Source organism: Canis lupus, chromosome 6 (assembly GCF_048164855.1).
Source record: "Canis lupus baileyi chromosome 6, mCanLup2.hap1, whole genome shotgun sequence".
Classification (NCBI taxonomy): Eukaryota; Metazoa; Chordata; class Mammalia; order Carnivora; family Canidae; genus Canis; species Canis lupus.
In genome coordinates this window covers 67,224,621-67,244,273 of record NC_132843.1, presented here as the reverse complement: position 1 = coordinate 67,244,273, position 19,653 = coordinate 67,224,621, and the positions used below count along the sequence as shown (strand labels likewise).

The window sequence follows — 19,653 nt, the reverse complement described above, 5'->3', positions numbered from 1 at the left end:
ATGGTAAACTTGGTAAAAGCATAAATTCCTTGTGTAGGGGGCACTTCAATTTAGAAGTGAGTATAATTTCTGAATATAGTTCCAGAGTGGGAAAAACTCACTTCCCCTGTATGTCTCTCCTTTACTACTCACACCGAGTAGTAAACACTCTACCCATTTCAAGGACTTGTCAGTGAACTATAAGTAGTAAGGAAATTTAATTTTTTTTTTCTTTTGTCTTTGTTTCCCACATCACTACAATCCTTATTACGCTGGGTTGAGGTGGTGTGAGGGAAAACTTCATTTCTGACTCTTCTGGTCACCAAGTGTGTAGGTTTTCTCCCCCCCCCACCAAGTAGTCCTTTGTGACACTGTCAGTGTCCCATAATTCCTTTCAATTTTGACACTATTTATCTGGAGTTAGTCTTAGATCCCGCAAGTTAGGGGCTCAAGTCCCACTTGAGATGCCAATCACAAGTCCCAGGTTGTAACCTGTATTTCCGACTGACTGGCTATAAATCAGAGTTCTCATGACCTGTTTTTTGGGTTCAGGAATTTGCTAGAATGGTGCACATAACACAGGTAAATGCTTACCTAATTTAATGGTTTATTACAAAAGAATATGATAAAGAATACAGATGACTATCCAGACGGAAGATATACATGGGACAAAGTATGTGGGAAAGGCTGTAGAGATGCTATGCCCTCTTGGGGCACATTATTCTCTCAGCAACCCAGAAGCTCCCTGAACCTTGTACCTTGGGATTTTTATGGAAGCTTCATCCCATAAGTGTGATCGATCATTAACTCAATTTCTGGATTTTTGGCCCCTCTTTTCTTCCTGGAGGATAGGAGAAAGGGCTGGAAGTTCCGAGTTTCTATTCATGGCTTGGTCTTTTGGGTGTCCAGCCCCCATCTAAGAAGCCCACTAAACATTTCCTTATTAGAACAAAAGATGATCCTATCACCCAGGAAACTACATGGGGTTTAGGAGTTCTGTGTCAGGAGTAGGGTCAGAGACCGAAAAATAGAATAAAAGATCTTCTAGTGCTCTTACTGCTTAGAAGATTACAAGGGTTTTAGGAACTCAGAGTTTTGTTCCAAGATCTGGGGACAGACACTGAAACATGTATTTTTTTCTCTTATTTCCCAGCTCCCTAAATGTATCATCATAAAATTTTCCTATTGACTTAGAGTAGAACTTTAATAATTCTGTCACTCTAATCACTCTTGGTTCTTAGCATACATCTCTTTGGGGTTGTCTGTGTGACTTATTACATTTTCTGCCCACAAATTTACAGCTACTTTCCCCCAGTAGATGTCCTGGTATACAAACCATGAGGTGTAGGTCTCCTTGGATTATCTCTAATCAGACCCAAATTTAGAGATGCCTAGTTCCTGTGTGAGTATGGAATAAGTATGTCTTAACATCTTCTGTCTTCTTGATTATATTGTTAGACTGTCTTTCTTCAGGTGATTCTGCCAACTGACGTAATTTCCCTTTATGGCTGTTAGCCTGAGCATATCTGTGTTGTATTTATAGCCCCCTTTTTAGTTTTATACCTGAAGTATTTCTATGAGAATAAAAGATTTCTTATAGAATTTTACTGTCACTTTTTAAAATTTTTACAGATTCACATCAATAATTATTTTGGCTTTGAGATTATGCATTATGTGTCATAATTAACTAATTATGTAATTTTAAGTTATTTAATTTATGATTTTATAATGGTGGATAATATTTATTTTACTACACATCTACTGGCAGAAAATTCTGCTTGGCTTTGTTTGTCAAAAAGGTTCATTTCACCATCCTTTTTCATGGATGTTTTCACTGGGAGTATAATTCCAGGTTGACAGTTTTTCTTTCAGCACATTAAAAATTCCATTCCATTGGTTTTGGCTTCAGTATTTTCTGATGGAAAGGCAGTTGCCTGTCTTACTGTTGCTTTTTGAAGATAATATGCCTCTTTCCCTATGGATGCTCTAAAAATTTTTTTCCTGTTTTTGATTTCCAGCAATTGTACTGTAATGAGCCTAGATTTGGTTTTGTATGTATTTATTCACCTTGGAGTCTGCTGAACTTCTTGAATCTGTGGATTTTTTTTAAGTTTGGGCAGCTTCCTCAGCCATTATTTATTCAAATATTGCTTCACTCCATTCTCTGTCTTCTTCATGTCTGCTAGCCTGTCCACATCTCTCACATGTCTCCAACACTCTTTTCTGTTTTTTCCATTCTCTCTTCTTAACATATTTGATGTTATCAGTTGAACTGTCTTCCAGGATACCAGTCTTAGATTCCGCTGTTTCTAGTCTGCTGTTAAATCAACCCACTGAATTCTTAATTTCATGTATTGTATATTTCAGTTGGATAATATATCCATTTCATTTGTTTCTGTATGTTTTGTTTTTCTGATGATTTTATCTTTTCACCTATTATGTACATTTCTCCCAATATGTTCTTGAAATATTAATCATAGATATTGTAAAGTCCCTGAATTGTTGTTGTTTTTTAGCATGAGCAGGGTGGAAAGGGGCAGAGGGAAAGAGAGAATCTTAAGCAGGTTCTAGGCCCACGTGGATACCAGTGTGAGGTTTGATCTCACAACCCTGAGATCATGACCTGAGCTGAAATCAAGAGTCAGAAGCTTAACCAGCTGAACCACCAGCATCCCTAAAGTCTTTGACTTTTAAATCCTATATCTGAATGATCTTTGAGTCTCCTCTGTTGTCTGGCTTTTTTCCTCTTGGTTAGCGTGTTTTCTTGCCTATTTTCATTCTATGTAGAACACCGTATGTAAAAAAAGCTTAAGAGTTTTCAGATGAATAACATCTTTGACTAGAGATGATTTTCTTTTCCATGTTAGGCTGATAGGTCAGTGGCTGAGTACTTCAGTCAGAGATTGAGCTGGGTTTGGGCTTCACTACAATTTTAGAAGTTTTATTAAAATTCTGGTTGCCCTTGTTCCTAAGTCCTGGCTTTCAGGTGCTTTGGTTAAGAGCCTGGCAGATCTGTCTCCTCAGTCCTGAAATGCTATATGAAATCAGCTTTGCTTTTCAGTGGTTCTCAGCCCACTCTCTAGCCTCTGCCCCATGTACTTTACAACTTGGTAAATATTTTGAGGAGCAAGCATACTGATTAGTTGTATACTTGAGGCAGGGCCTCTTTCTGCCAGGTTTTTCTGTATGCTCGAGTTTGTGATCCCATGCAACCACTAAAAAAACTAGTTCATTCCCCTTCCACCCCCCCACCCCACCCCCCCATTCCCAGATCAGAGATTCCCTGGCTAGGCTAAGCCCAGTGTTTAGCCCATGCCTTGAATCAGAAACGGTCTTAGTCTGGAAACAAAAAGGCAATTGGTGATGATTAGTTCTACTCTGAGTAGTTCTCCTCTGTCTCTAAGTCTTTGTGGTCCCATGGTGCTCTGATACTTATACAAACAAGGTTTTAAAATTTATTCAGCCCTTTCTAGTTGTTGCAGTGTGTTTGCTTTGACCTACTTCATTCTTCCTGAAAGTACAAATCTGTAAGCATTTTTTAAAATTAAAAGGATGCAGTTATAAGAGCCATTTAATAAAATATAGACTTATTTCCCATATATAATATGATTTAGTTGAACCATTTCTCCTTACAAGGAATAATTTTGACCTTTATTCTGAAAATATCAGTCACTTTTATTACTCCAGATGCAGAATACATATTGAAGGAAATTTTGTTTACTGATAGCGGAGGTGACCTAGGTAGTAAAAGCAGCCAAAGTAACATAAGACATTTTACAAAAGAGCTGTTTACTCTTCTACAGTTGCTTGTCCAGTAAGTAGCACTTCAAGAAAAACAACTGACAGTATTTGTTGCCAATAAGAAATTTGAGATTTTAAATGAAAATTAGAATTTTGAAAAAAACCTTTATCTGCCACTGTAAGCTTGACAGCTTCCTAATACTTAACACTTCTTTTGAGACCAGAAGTAGTGTTAATAACTAAGGCCCTTTTAAAATTTTACATGTTAGAATGAAATGTATCAATTTTTGGAACTCTGAATAATCCAGAGAACTGATATTTTCCAAATGACTAGTGCATGATTTTACAAAATAATGAATGGATGCAAGATCCATTCAAAGTATAGGATAGACAAAGGATTTTAATGTTAACAGTGTAAAAAAGATCCTATGCATTGCAACTAAGTTTAAGAAGCTACCAATTGTTGAGTTTTGGTATGGTGTCAAAAAGAATATCTACAGTTATCTGTAAAGAATATTAAGATATATTTCCCTTTTCCAGCTATGTATGTATGAGGCTTTTTTTTTTAAAGGATTTATTTATTTATTTATTTATTTATTTATTTATTTATTTATTTATTTATTTATGAGAGACACAGAAAGAGAGAGGTGGAGGGAGAAGCAGGCTCCTTGTGGGGAGCCTCATGCAGAACTCGATCCCAGCCCCCAGGAGCACAACCTGAGCCGAAGGCAAATTCTCAGCCACTGAGACACCCAGGCACCCTGTGTGAGGCTTCGTTTTCTTCAATCACAACATAGTGAAACAGACTATATGCAGAAGCAGATAGGAGACCACAGGATACATTTGTCTCCTGTAAGCCAGGCATTTAAGAGATGTGAAAAAACGAAGAACAGTGCTAATCTTCTCACTACATTTCTTTTGTTTTGGAGAGTATAATTATTTCTCTTAAAACATGTTACTTATGCCAACGCATTAATGGGTGTATTTTTTTCTTGTTTTAATTGAGATATAATTGACATGTAATTTTATATTAGTTTTAGGTATCTAACATAATGATTTGATATTTATATATATTGGGGAATGATTACCACATTAAATTTAGTCAACAGCTATCACCATTTTAAACTGAATTAGTAACTAATTATTATAAATGTTTGCATTAATTTTTAGTATGGTTTATATCCATAGATATAATCTGTATAACAATGCTTTGGGGTCATCGATAATTTGGGGTCCCAGACCCAACTGTTTAATAAGCACTGGGTTGGGTACTGTAATGTAGTATCCTAATTGGATTTTCTAACTCTACCATATTATGCTTCCAAAATTTAATCTTGTTACTTTCCTGTTCAAAACTTTTTATTGTCTATCAGATAATACTTGTTTACTTGGTTTGCAGATGCGTTTATCTCATCTAACTTTCTAGCATGCTTCTCAGTATTTTCTAAGGTTAAACTCAATTAGTTGCTGTTTCTTGAAAATTCAGCATTTTTTTAGTGAGTTGATGTTTGCTTATGCTGTACCTTCCTAGGAGGAATGCAACTGTCTTCCTATATCTACCAAGAGGAATTTTGTCCGAGTTTATAGATTCATTTAAATGTCATTTTTTCCCCCTAAAGCCTTCTATAATATTCTTCAAAGTAATATTTTCCTTTTTTTTTTTTTTTTTTAAGAAAGTAATATTTTCCTAATACTCCTAGCTCTTTCTTTTTCCCTCATGGCACTGACTAGATTCTAATTTGTATTGTAGTTACCTGTGTATACGTTTTATTTATAGGTTTATACCTCTTCTTCCCAGTACCTTCTGCTTGTATACAGTACGTGCCCAACAAACATTTACTTTATGAAGATTATTACCGTATATGAATTATGCTACTATAAAAGGGTCTTCCTCAAGTCTGGTAAATAATTTCAAGGTTTATATGGTGTTTATTCTTTTTTTTCTTGTTTTTAACCTCTTAAGTCATGAGTTTAACATTATCTGTCTAGGTAAGTGGCTTTGAGCTTTTCCTGTCACATAGTCTAACTTACGTGGTTCCTAAAATGTAATATGTATCCAACAGATAGGATTATTTTAAGAAGTACTCTTAATAAACATTTTCTCTCTAATATTTCTGTTATCTTAATGTGCAGTAGAAAAAATAATACTAGCACATCATGATTTCACCAGGAGTTGTATTTTTTTTTTTTTACAAATATGTTCTAGAAATTACTAATACTTTTAATCTGGTTTATCCTCTTTTGACATAATGAAGCTAAAATTATGGCACAGAAATAAGCATATATGATTATCATATTTCCTTAGCTAACTAAGCACATCAGACACTTTAAAAGGCTAAATGCATTGATGAAATAACACAAACAAGAAACAAATATTACCCTTCATTTACAAATGATTGTCATTATTATCCCTTTTGTATAGAGCAGAGAAACTGAAGGGATATTATGTGTAAGAAGGAAAAAAAAAGGTGTATTTCTCATAGTTTTATTCTTTTTCATTTCAAGTATTTTGCTCGCTAAGATTCATTGCAACTTTTACTAAAAATCAAATTAGGACAGACACCCCCCCCCCCCCCCCAGCTCCATGTCTGTAACACTTTCCTCATGGTGCATAGTGTATTCATAGTGTATTCAGTGACATATTAGAATTTGTTTTTTATGTTTAATTCTTCACTAATATGATTTAGTTATACTTTCTCCTTTTTGAGTAACATACAGTGTTTGTGTATATGGACTAGGGGGAACAGCTTAACCTTGTAGCAGAAATGAAATTTTTAACGATAAGAGCCTAAGAAGGCTGCTTCTTAGGTTGTGGTTAGTCAGTGGATGGTGGGACATAAAAAGTTTCCTGAATACATTCTGGATTTCTTCACCAATACTACTGTAATGGTTTTCATTAAAATTTTTAACTGTATTAAGTAATTACTTTGTGATAGATTATTAAGGTTTGGGAGGTGACTGCCATTTGAGACATGCTCTATACATTTAATAGAGTTTTATAGTTTCCTCTAGTACTGGGGGGATAACCTGTTAGTTCTTAATTTCTTTGCCTTTAGAAAGACATGTTTTTGTTAGGAACATTTTATCTTGGTAATATCAGTTATAAAGCCAGGAAGCCAGCCAGTAAAACTGAGGACTGTCATAAAACAAGAGTCAGAAAATTAGGGTCAACATCTTTTTTTTCCTTTTCAATTAAAGGCTAGGTGCACTTACTGAATAGAAAATAACACTAGTCAGCATAATTTGGTCTTTGTGTGATATTGTCTGTTAGGAAATCTTTCTGGTATCCTTGCTGATTCTTAGAAATCTTAAGTCGTATTTTAATTTTTTAACTTCATGTGGTTGGTATACTTAAAATTATTTTCCCTTTGAGGAAAGTTTTTTTTTTAAACCAAGAAATTAAATGATTTTGATAGTTTGAATCAGAATACACAATTGGGGGGCACCTGGGTGGATTAGTCAGTTAAGCATCTGCCTTTGGCTCCAGCTCCCTGATTTCAGGGTCCTGGGATTGAGCTCTGCATCTGGCTCCCTGCTACTTCTCCCTCTCCTCCCTGCTTGTGCTATCTTGATGGCTATCTCTGTCTCTCTCTTTTAAATAAATAAAATCTTAAAAAAAGAAAAAAAGGAATACATAATTGGAATTATTCCTACTTCATTTTTTCTGTTGTTTGTAGCAAATGGTTTGTGTGAGTGTGCGCAACATAATTTTCAAGACAGTGAATGTTCTTACTATTAAAATGTTTTTACTATTTATTTTGAATCAGGACAGTATGACAGAACATGATGTAGGTATTGTGGCTTAAACATTAACACTTGTTCCCTACTAAATGGAATCAACCTATTCTGGTCGCAGTATTAGTTGTTTTTCTCTTTTTATTTGAAAATTTACTTTGCATAGGTCTTAGAAATAAGGAGCCCTTATAAGGGGTTCAGATATAGTTTTATTTCCAATATGAATAAAATATTATAAGTGCTCTCATAACAAATACTGTGTAAGAAATCATTTTCTTGGGGATCTCTGGGTGGTGCAGCAGTTTGGCGCCTGCCTTTGGCCCAGGGTGCGATCCTGGAGACCCAGGATCGAATCCCACGTCGGGCTCCCGGTGCATGGAGCCTGCTTCTCCCTCTGCCTGTGTCTCTGCCTCTTTCTCTCTGTGTGACTATCATAAATAAATAAAAATTAAAAAAAAAAAAGAAATCATTTTCTTTCTTTTTTTTCTTAGAAATCATTTTGAAATACATTTTAAGTGCCAGACTATGTCATCTACTTCATTGTACTATACAATGTATTTTAATAATATAGTAATGCTGATTTCTGAGTGAAAAAGACTATTAATACTCTATGACTGTACTCAGGACAATGCACAGTTAAGTTAAATCTCTGGGAAATTGCAAAAAAAAAAGGGGGAGGGATTTCTTTAATTTCCTGAACACTATTGGCTGTATTGATAATAATGCCAGTTTTGTAACAGATCAATCCAAGTTTCTGTGGCTTAACCTAATGAAGGTTTAATTCTCATTCACACAAAGTTTAGTATGGATAAGCCTGATTAGGACATTTTCCTAGATATATTCCTTCCAAAAAGTGATTTAAGGGTTCAGCCTTCTTCTCTCCTATATTTCTGTCATTTTCAATATGTGACCTCTAAGGTCACCACAGAAATGGAAAGTGGGTTGGATATTGTGTGGGAGGTTTTAATTGCCGAGGCTCAGAAGTGGAATATATCACTCACATCTGCATTCTACTGGCCAGAAGTCTGTTATGTGGCCCCACCTAATTGCAGAGGAACTGGAAAGTATTGTTTATTTGTATGCCAAGCAGAAGAGGAGTTACAATTATATTGGTAAGCACTGACATTCTTTTCCACACTGATATTTAGTAAACTTGTTTATTTGTCAAAGTTGTGGTATTCAGTAAGTATTTATTACATGCTGTCTTGTATGAAATAGTTTTCTTTAAATGAAGGAATAAAAAAAATCGAAGAACCTCACAATTTTTTTTGAACATGAAAATACACAGTGAATGCCTGATAAAAGCAGTTTTTGAAGGTACAAAACAATATAGTTCATATGTAATATGTGTTAGCAGATAAAAAATTATTGGAATGAATTGAATGCAGTCAGGTAAAAGTGAGTTAATACTTTCAAGCTTTTTTTTTTCTTTCAAGCTTATTTTAAGCATGATATTAATTGAAAGGAGAACATAAAACTTTTCACTTGAGGGGAATGAAATCTAATGGACAGTTAGCAGCAGATAGACTTGCAAGAAAAGGGATCATATCGTATAAGAGAATCTGAAAGAAGATTGGAGAGGTATGTTAGTGTTTTGTCTGCTGGATCAAAATGTTTGAATTTGATGTTTAATAAATATTGATGTGTTTAAGCATCTTTCTAACATTTTATTTCTTAGAGATCAATAGAGCCAAAGTGTGGTTTATGAAAAGATAAGTGGTTCTGACAGAAGAAAAGAGAGCAGAAAGTACTAGGAGATAGGAGAGGAGCTGCCTTAATGATAATGTTTATTAGTTTATCTTTCAAGAAATATTTAAAGGAAAACTTAGTTATCTAAACCAAACCTAAGCATAGTGTCTTAGAGAATAAATTTCATTAATGAGGAATGGCAAATTATATAGTGACATGATAGAATTACTGAAGACTTTGAAGTTCCATTGTTTTAAAACAGTAGGTAATGTGACAGCCTCTTCTGGAACCCTGGAACCTTTTTTTTTTTTTTTTTTTTTAAGTAGATACAGCATAAAAGACTGGAGAAAATACATATTGTAAATATCTATCATCCAGTAAGAGAAATTTGAAAACTGTTAGTATAAAGTAACATTTATAAATTGGTGGGTTTAGAGCAATCTGAGGTGTGATTTTGTGTGTAGAACACGAAAATGAATATTACAATTTCAGATTATTAGACTAATGATTTTCAGAATGTGTTCCTCTGAACCAATAGCATCAGTATCACCTAGGTACTTGTTAGAAATGTAAATTTTAGGGGGTACCTGGGTGGCTCAGTCAGTTGAGCTCTTGGTTTCTGTTCAGGTCATGATATTGGGGTTAGAGATGGATCTCTGTCTGTTGGAGATTCTCTCTCTCTCTGCCCCTCCCCTTGCTCCTGTGCAAGCTCTTTCTCAATATAAATAAATAAATCTTAGATATGTAAATTTTTGGACCTCACCTTGGACCTACTAAATCAAGGGAAGGGCTTGGCCAGCTGTGTTTTAACAAACTCTTCAAGGGATTCTAAAGTTTAAAAACCATAGAGTTAGAATGTTATTGTCCCTTTTTGTATCAGCCAGTAAAATTCAGGAGTTTTGCCCATATAGAGTGCCTTAATCAGTGTTATACTATCCATATCAGAATGTGGAAAAGGTAGAATTTATCAGAGAGTAAGATCAGAGCATGGGGTGGTGAGATGTCACTAGCATTTATAAGGAGATTCCTCCATTCTGTGCTGACTCTGGAGAAAATAAGAATGTAAGATTTCAGTGTTTAGATAAATTTATCTTCCCGTTTTTTCTTTTTGATACTATTTGTTGACATTAAGCCAACAAGTTTGAGAGTGTTGAATTTGACAGACTGACAAGTAAACTTAGGTACTTGTTAGTAGTTGGTTTGCAGTGCACTTGGGGTAGTATCAAAGTAGGTCTTTGAGAGAGGTGAGGAAACAAGTTGTGCCTGTCTTGGGTTTGAGCAGGAACTGGAAGTGTCGTTTTGCCACTGGTTATGTGGGTCATAGTTTGAATGTCATTGTCCCAATATAGGTAAAATATGTCCTTCTAAGGCACAGTATTAGAATTTAGATTTTTGTTATATACAATGATCATTTAAACAGAAATGTGTAGGGACGCCTGGGTGCCTCAGCAGTTGAGCATCTCCCTTCGCCTCAGGGTGTGATCCTGGAGTCCTGAGATGGAGTCCCACATTGGGCTCCCTACGGGGAGCCTGTTTTTCCCTCTGCCTATGTCTCTGCCTCTCTCTCTCTGTCTCTCATGGATAAATAAATAAAATCTTTAAAAAAAAATGTGTAAAGGAGAGAGTTAGACCTTAAAATGTTACTTTAATTTATACAATCAGTAATACATTTTAATTTTATTTAGAACTCTCATTTTAAGAAAGGACTAAATGAAACTGAAGAAATTAGTTGACAGATTGGCCTATGGTATAAAATGATCTGATATATAATGTAGCCTAGTTGAATGAAAATGTAGTTTTACTTTGTTTTTAACTGATAAGTTAATTTATGGTTATTAACCTGTGATTTGACAATTCTTTTGAAAAATCCTGCCTAAGAAAGTTAAATGCTTAACTATCAGAACATGGTCCCAAAATAGAGTTCAGACTGTTTTTCAACCTGACACAGTTGTCTCTCTTGCTTTGCTTTCCTCCTGAAATGATGTTTCCATTTTGGGGATGCGAAGAGCTATGATTATTTATAGACTAGTGTGTTTTGGACAGGTGGTGTATTTACACAGGTCAGTGGAATTATCAAATGTCCCCAAGACCTCTAATGTAAATACATTGCATTTTATCATTACTCTGTATTTTAAAGAATAAAATAATTATGTTGGGTAGATGGAGAACATTCTCTTTAATTTTATATTTTAATACAGCAGATGTCCTCTGTATATTAGTTATTTTCCCACAGTTTTGGAATGATAGTTCCTGGTAAACCATATAGCGTTGTCACTGAAAAATGTTAAAGGCCTTTTTTGTATTTTCTTAAAGACCAACAAATGAAAAACATCTCTCCCCTTTTTTAGTTTCTGCTTTATATTTGACAGGAGATTTTAGGGAGTCATACCCTGTAAGTACCTAAAGCATTCATAAATTATTGAAGCTTTTTATATTATATAACTCCAAAATGGTGATAAAGTCATAAAGTGACTGTTGGCAATACTACATAACAAAAATTATAACTTAAAAAAACTCCCGAAGTTTAGCATGTACACATATTTTTTAGCTCTAAAACTATTGCTTTAATTATGTAAGTAACCTAAGAGTCAATATTCCAGTTATTATGCTAGCGCCATTTTGCCACAAAAGGCACCAAATTCTTTCAGACAACCTATATGTGATAGCTATCTTCTCTAGTAAGATAGATAGCTGTCTTCTCTGTCTTATCTACTAGGAGGAGTAGTTAGCTTGTCTTGAAACATTTGGCTATTTCATGATCTTACATCACATAGTTTTTCTATGTGCATATTGTGTGTGACCATTTGTATTTATTAGTCTTTTCTGTTCTAAGGGTTCTTGTTACCCTTCCTTCTACAAACAGAGATGGAAAGAAGACTGGGTTCTCTCCTGAATACATTAACACACAGCTTAATAAAAAACCAGAATCATGTGCCAAATCCTAGAGGTGAGAGGTGGTCAAAAAAATAAGTAAACCATGGTCCTTAGAAGGGAGTAGACTGTTAATTATCTAACTCAATGAGATAAATGTTACAAGGAAAAAGAGAACCAAGTGCTGTGAGAGTTAGAAGATAACATTTGGCTTTGAGAATGTTTGGGAAGAGATCAATGAATATTGAATAGAGTTGACTTTTAGCACAGTCTTGAAACAGGCTCTTATCCATTAGGCACTGTAATATAAGCACAGTACTTAGGGCCCATATCTCTCTTGGGAGCCTGCAAAAAAGTTTTTAGTTTATTTTAAAATCAGAAGAAAATGAATATTAGAATAATGAATCCAACCTGGATTATATTCACCTTTATAATAGTGCAGTTGTAAAATATAATTTTCAATATTTTATGCAATAGGACTAGCAGTTTACCAAGGCAAAAATGCCTGGGACTTGCAAAAGTTATAATGCAGCGTGCCTTAAGGATAAGGAAGGGTTTGTGGATGCTAGGAACTGGGATATTATGTAAGTAACCTAAGAAAAAAGAAAAAAGAAGTTTATAATTAAATCACATATTCACTTTAAGGAACTTAAATAAATATGGTTTCTCTTACATATGCCGCTGCTGGTTGAAGTGCTATGATAACTAGATAAATAAACACTACTTAACTAAAACACTACCTGATATGCTAAACTCCAAATAGAGATGCCATTATTTAGTAAATGGAAAAATCATTATGTTGAGAGGCAGTATCAACTTTAATATTTCCTCAGTTATCATAATTTAATATCAGCTTTTCAGAAAAAAATTATAAGATGTATACTTTATTGATAACAGAAATGCAGTTAAAACATGGTGGTATGGGAAATACATCTTTGATTCTTAGAAGCACTATAGTTTTGGTTCTACAAATCCATTGCCATATAACTCACATTTTAGCATAGAATAAACCTCCATGGTGAAATAAGGATTGACCATTTCAGACCTTGATTTTATTCACCATTATAAACTATAATCTGTTAGGTGTAGGTTGGTTATTCTATTTTATAGAAAAGAGAAGGAGTCAAAGAAAGAGTCAGAGGATCTTTTCCCTGGTTGGACACTTTATAAGAAAGAGGCAGGTCCAGGATTTTAAGTAGAATAATCTTGATTCCAGAGGTTTTGCTCCTAACCTGTACACTTCCAAGTTGATGAATTCAATTTTGTTGTTGTTGTTGTTGTTGTTGTTGTTTTTAAAGATTTTATTTATGCATTCATGAGAGACAGAGAGAAAGAGGCAGAGACACAGGCAGAGGGAGAAGCAGGGCTCCATGCAGGGAGCCCGACGTGGGACTCGATTCCTGGTCTCCAGGATCAGGCCCTGGGCTGAAGGCGGAGCTAAACCGCTGAACTACCTGGGCTGCCTGATAAATTCAATTTTGGATTAGTTGAATTTAAGATGTCTGTGGGACAGCCAATAGCAGATGCTCAGCATGTCCTATAGATCTCAGTAAGTGGTAATATGAGCCAGAGATAAAGATTTTGATGTCTTCCCCAGTAGGTGGTAGACTTTAGTAAGAACCAACCCTAAAGATTAGTATGTTGGAAACCAAGATGAGAGATAGAGTGTCAAGAACTGTGAATGGTCAGTATTGTGAAATGAGGCAGAGGGGTCTCAGAAGATACGGATTGAAAAGGGTCTGTCTTAGCAGCAATAAGGATGCCGTTGGTGACTTGGAAAAAGAAGTATTTAATCAGCACTCCCTCTCTATATTAGAAGGGAAGTTGAAGCACAAAAAGATTAACCTTAGAATGTGACCTTCATTGAAAATTTGTAACTTTTTATTTATTTATTTATGTGGTCTTTGCAGATGTAATTAGTGAAGGATCTTGAGATCTTTGTAATGTGACAGTGAGGAATGACAGAGATGTAATTTAGTTCCCTTTAGTACTCATAAGGGAGATTTGATCTTTAATATGTTTTTAATGTGACTTCATTGAATAATGCCTGTTGTATTGCAAAAATCCATTTGAATTCAGAAATACATATTGTCAGACAGAATGTCTGTGTTTGATAGTCCAAGTCTATTTGAAAACTGGTCAAATAGTGTCTTTTTAAATGATTTTAAACAGATTTGAGTATTGCATTATGGCTCTCTCTAAACATTTAACTTGTTTAGTTAGACTTAAGAAAAATTGATTTCCAATTAACACCAGATTTCATAAGAAAGAAAATATTAGCTAAATAATTAATTCTGTTAGAAGATATGTATTCCAAACAAAAACAGGCAACATCTGTTAATTCAGTGGGAGGACAAGATTGAGCTTGGTCCTTTAAATTTTTAAATATTGTTCAGAATTTTTATTTCAAACATCTTTTAGGCGCATTTAGTACTAATACTGTGTCTCACCAGAATTTGATTTGTATACTCATTAAATATTTTAATTGATTGATCAAAGGGTGAGAGCATGTCAGCTGACATTCTCTTTTTTTTTTTTTTTTTAAAGATTTTATTTATTTATTCATGATAGTCACAGAGAGAGAGAGAGGCAGAGACACAGGCAGAGGGAGAAGCAGGCTCCATGCACCGGGAGCCCGATGTGGGATTCGATCCTGGGTCTCCAGGATCGCGCCCTGGGCCAAAGGCAGGCGCCAAACTGCTGCGCCACCCAGGGATCCCCTGACATTCTCTTAATTTGAACTACCTCTTAATGATTTCTTTCATCTACAATATGATAATTACATTTATATTAATTATTTTCACTCTTAATAACTGAGGCACTGGTTTTAAAAATTGACTTATAAATAAGATAGTAAAGAATAAATTATGTTCAGAATATTTTTAGTATGTGTTCCCTTGTATTCTAATTACATGACATTTTGTAATTCACACTATAATAAGGTGTTTCAGAGGATTTTGAAGATCTTCTAGCTTTAGACCCCATCCATTGCATGAATCTTTTTTACATTATTATTGAGATGGTCGCACAGTCCTCTTTTCACACCTCTGGGGATAGAGATATCATTACCTCTCAAGGTATATAGCAGCCAGTCAGTCTTGTGTGTCTTCCATATACTAGTCATGACAATAAATGAAATAGATACTTGTCCTATCCTTTTGGGGTCTATGTAACCCAGCAGTGATTTTATTTTATTAATTACTTATTATTTATTATTTTTAAAAAGATTTTATATATTTATTCATTAGAAACAGAGAGAGAGGCAGAGACATAGGCAGAGGGAGAAGCAAGCTCCCCATGGGAAGCCTGATGTGGGACTCGATTCCAGGACCCTGGGATCACCCGCTGAGCCACCCAGATGCCCCTGTTTTTTATTTTTTTGAAGAGTTTATTTATTTGACAGCACAAGCAGGGAGAGAGACAGGCAGAGGGAGAGAGAGAAATAGGCTCCCAGCTGAGCAGGGAGCCCCATGCTGGAGCTTAAACCCAGAACTCTGGGGTCATGACCTGAACCAAAGGCAGACAAGTAACCGACTAAGCCACCCAGGTGCCCCCCCCCCCCAGCAATGATTTTAAATAAGTAATTGAAAGAATTTAAGTATTGTGAAGAAGAAATACAGAGTGCTGTAGAATAATATGACAAGAGAATTTATAACATAATCTGGAAGGGTCAGAGAATGTTGTTTTAAGATATTAATGTTTTACCTGACACTTGGAGGATGAATTGGCTAGGAAAAATGTGGGGAAGTTTTTCAAGTTGAAGAAAGAGAGTACCAGAATCTAGAGATGAGCATGGAACATTCAAGGAACCTGAAACAATTACAGTGAGAAGGTGTTCTCCTCATCTCTGTAGGATTTAGGATGTCTTTTATTTTTATTTTATTTTATTTTATTTTTAGCATGTCTTTTATATATTGAGGGCTAAAGGAACCTTTTAAGGACTTACAGATTTGGAAGGTCAGCATTAGCAATGGTGAAGTGGCTTTTTAAGGATTGAACATAACTAAATACGGACAGAATGTGAAGAACCTAAGACCACCTCTCACAAATAACTGGGTTAGAGGTGGGGGAGTGGAGACCAAAAGGAGATAGGAGATAAGCAAGTAAGGGCAACAGGTTGTAAACATTGGAGTTATCACTAATACTCCTTGAGGCTGGTAAAACTGGAGAAAATACAGGTTATATATATCTGAAATGGTATTTTTTAAAACAAATGATTTGACAAAAATTATGTTCTTCCTTTTTGATTGGTGTCTCTCCTTGCTGGGAAATGGCCTCTTGCAGTAGTGATAGTATAAATTGATACAGTTATTTGATTGCTTGACATTTTAAATTTTATTTTTTACACTAACAGTAAGGTTTACTTTTTTTTAAAAAGATTGTTTGTTTGTTTGTTTATTTATTTATTTATTTATTTATTTATTTATTTATTTATTATAGACAGAGAGAGAGAGAGAGAGGCAGAGACACAGGAGGAGGGAGAAGCAGGCTCCATGCCGGGAGCCCAACGTGGGACTCGATCCTGGGACTCCAGGATCGTGCCCTGGGCCAAAGGCAGGCACTAAACTGCTGAGCCACCCAGGGATCCCCTAAGGTTTACTTTTTATGGGTGTACAGTTCTATGAATTTTAACATATGTAAAATCTGTGTAATCACTACCATAATCAGGGTACAGAATAGTTCTGTCATCCTCAAATCCTTGAGCTATCCCTGTACAGTCACACTCTCCTCCTACACATAAGCCCCATTTCCCATCACTATAGTTTTGTCTTTTTGAGAGGGTCATATAAATTGAATAATATGTATGTAGCTTTGATACTGGCTTCTTTCATACAGTATAAGTCCTTTGAGATTTATGCAAGTTGTTACTTATATCAGTAATCCATTCCTTTTATTACAGGTTTTTGTGTGAATATAAGTTTTTTATTTCTCTAGATACCCAGAAGTGGCATTGCTGGGTCATTTGGTAAGTCTGTGTTTAACTTTATAAGGAACTGCCAAAATGTTTTCTGGAGTGGCTGTTTCATTTTGCATTCCCATTAGCAACATAAGAGTTCCAGTTGTTCTGCATCCTCACCAACACTTGATACAGTATTTTTTATTTTAGCCATTCTAATATGTATATAAATGGTAGTACCTCATTGTAGTTCTATTTTTTAGAGTCTTTCTTATAATTTACAGAACATAAAATCATTCATTTAAAGTGTGTGCAATTTAGATGTTTTTAGTATATTCAGCATCACTACAGTCTTAGGTTTAGAACGTTTTTACTGTGGTTTTCTTTTGCATTTCTCTAGTGTCTAATGGTGTTGAGTGTCTTTTCACTTGTCATCTGTTTCCTAGTCTTGTCCATTTTTTATTTGTGTTGCCCATATTCTTCCTATCCAGTGTTGAAAGTTTCTTACGTATTCTGGATACAAGTCCTTTGTTGATTATGTGTACTGCGAATGTTTTCTCCCAGTCTGTAGCTTATTTTTCATTCTTTTAACAATATCCTTTGTACAGCAAAAGTTTTTAATTTTGATGAAGTCCTACTTTTCAGTTTTTTCATTTTGGTGTCATCCTTAACATCTCTTTGCCTAACTTCTGGTCACAAAGATTTTCTCCTTTATTTTCTTCTAAAAGTTTTATAGTTTTACATTTAGTTCTGTCATCTCATCTTAGTTAATTTTTATAGAAGATGTGAGGTTTAGGCCAGTTCATTTTCTTACATATAGATAGATGTTCACTTGTTCTCATGTGATTTGCTGGGAAGAGTCTCCTTTCTCTTTTGGATTGCCTTTGCACCTTTGTTAGGAACTAATTTGCTTTATTTTCGAAGGTCTATTTATGGACTCTGTTTCATTGCTGTATGTTTCTGTCCATCCTTTTGCCAGTACCATAGTATGAACATTGTCTTGATAATGTATTACAATCAGATACTGTGATTTCTCTGACTTTATTGCTCTTCTTCAGAAATTTAATGATTTTTCTAATTCTTTTGCCTTTCAATATGAATTTTGGACTCAGTTTTTCTCTATGTAGAAAAAAAATCCTGGCATATTGATTGAAAGTATGTTAAGTCTATGGATCAATTTAGGGAGAGTTGACTTCTTTATGGTTTAGTCTTCTAGTCCATAACTTGTGGTAAGCCTCTCCATTTAGGTCTTCTTTTATGTATTTCATCAGTTGTTTACATTTATTTTTTCTTAAAGATTTTATGTATTTATTCATGAGAGACACACACACACACAGAGGCAGAGACACAGGCAGAGGAAGAAGCAGGCTCCCTGCAAGGAGACTGATGTGGGACTTGATCCCCGACCCCGGGATCACGCCATGAGCCAAAGGCAGCCGCTCAACCGCTGAGCCACTCAGGTGTTCTTAGTTTAAAAAAAAAAAAAAAAAAAAAAAAAAAAAGAACAGGGAGATAGGTAAGGGGAGAGGGAGAAGATGAGGGAGAGACTGTCAAGCAGAGTCTGACACAGGGCTTGATCTCATGACCCTGAGATCATGATCTCAGCTGAAATCAATAGTTGGACACTCAACTGACTGAGCCACCCACATACCCCTGATGTTGGTTTTTAAATTTAATTTGCCAGTTGTCCATCAGTGTTATATAAAGATATGATTGACTTTTTTTTTTAATGTATTGACCTTGTATCCTGTGACTGAAAACTCACTCATGAGTTTTAGGGGTTCTTGTAGATTCCTTTGGATTGTCTATATAAACAGTTATGTTATCTGAGAACAGGGGAAGTTTTATGTCTTCCTTTCCAGTCTGTATGCCTTATCTTTTTCTTAAATTATTACACTGACCAGCACTTCCAGTATGATGTTGTATAGGTGTGGTGAGAATGGCCATTCTTTTTCCTTATTCCCATCTTAGTCTTCACCATTAAATACATTGTTAGCTGATGTTTTACCCTTATAAATGCTTTTTCATCAGATTGTGGAAATTTCCTTCTATTCCTAGTTTGCTAAAGTTTTTTTTTACTGTTGAAGGACATGGGATTTTATCAGATGTGTTTTCTTCATCAAATTATAGGATCATGGGTTTTATATTTTATACTGTTAATAGGGTGTACTACATTGCTTGATTTTCAAACATTTTTTTAAAGATTTTATTTTTTCATGAGAGACAACAGAGAGAGAGGGGCACAGACACAGGCAGAGGGAGAAGCAGGCTCCATGCAGGGAGCCTGATGTGGGACTCGATCCTGGGTCTCCAGGATCACACTCTGGGCTGAAGACGGTGCTAAACTGCTGAGCCACTGGGCTGCCCATTGATTTTCAAATATTGAGCTAGTTTTATATTCTTGGGATATACCCCACTTAGTTGTGGTATATTATTGTTTCTATATATTGCTGGATTAAATATCTCATAGTATGTTGAGGATTTTAAAAATTTCTATCCAAGAAGGATATGGGTCTGTAGTTTTCTTTTCCTGTACTATCTTTGTGTGGTTTTGGTATCACGTTAACATCAGAATCTGGGTTGGGAAGTATTTTCTGTTTTTTTGGAAGTTTGGTATGCCTCATTAAATGTTATGTAGAATCCACCATTGAAACTGTCTGGGTCTACAGATTCTGTTTTTTGGAAGAGAATTGTTTTTGTCATTATCCAGTTTCTTTAGCAGTTATAAGACTTCTTAGGTT

General features: G+C 35.1%; 1 protein-coding gene across 2 annotated transcripts in view; it reads left to right on the top strand.

Moving 5' to 3' along the window:
- The window catches only part of XPR1 (xenotropic and polytropic retrovirus receptor 1), a 218,338-nt gene that overhangs the window by 59,067 nt on the left and 139,618 nt on the right, over window positions 1-19,653 (top strand). The window contains exon 3 of one of the 2 annotated variants that reach the window (XM_072831036.1): window positions 16,951-16,981. The exons of the other annotated variant lie outside the window; for it this stretch is intronic. Coding sequence (XP_072687137.1) covers window positions 16,951-16,981 — 31 coding nt within the window. The remainder of the gene's footprint in view (window positions 1-16,950; window positions 16,982-19,653) is intronic. 2 annotated transcript variants of the gene reach the window in all.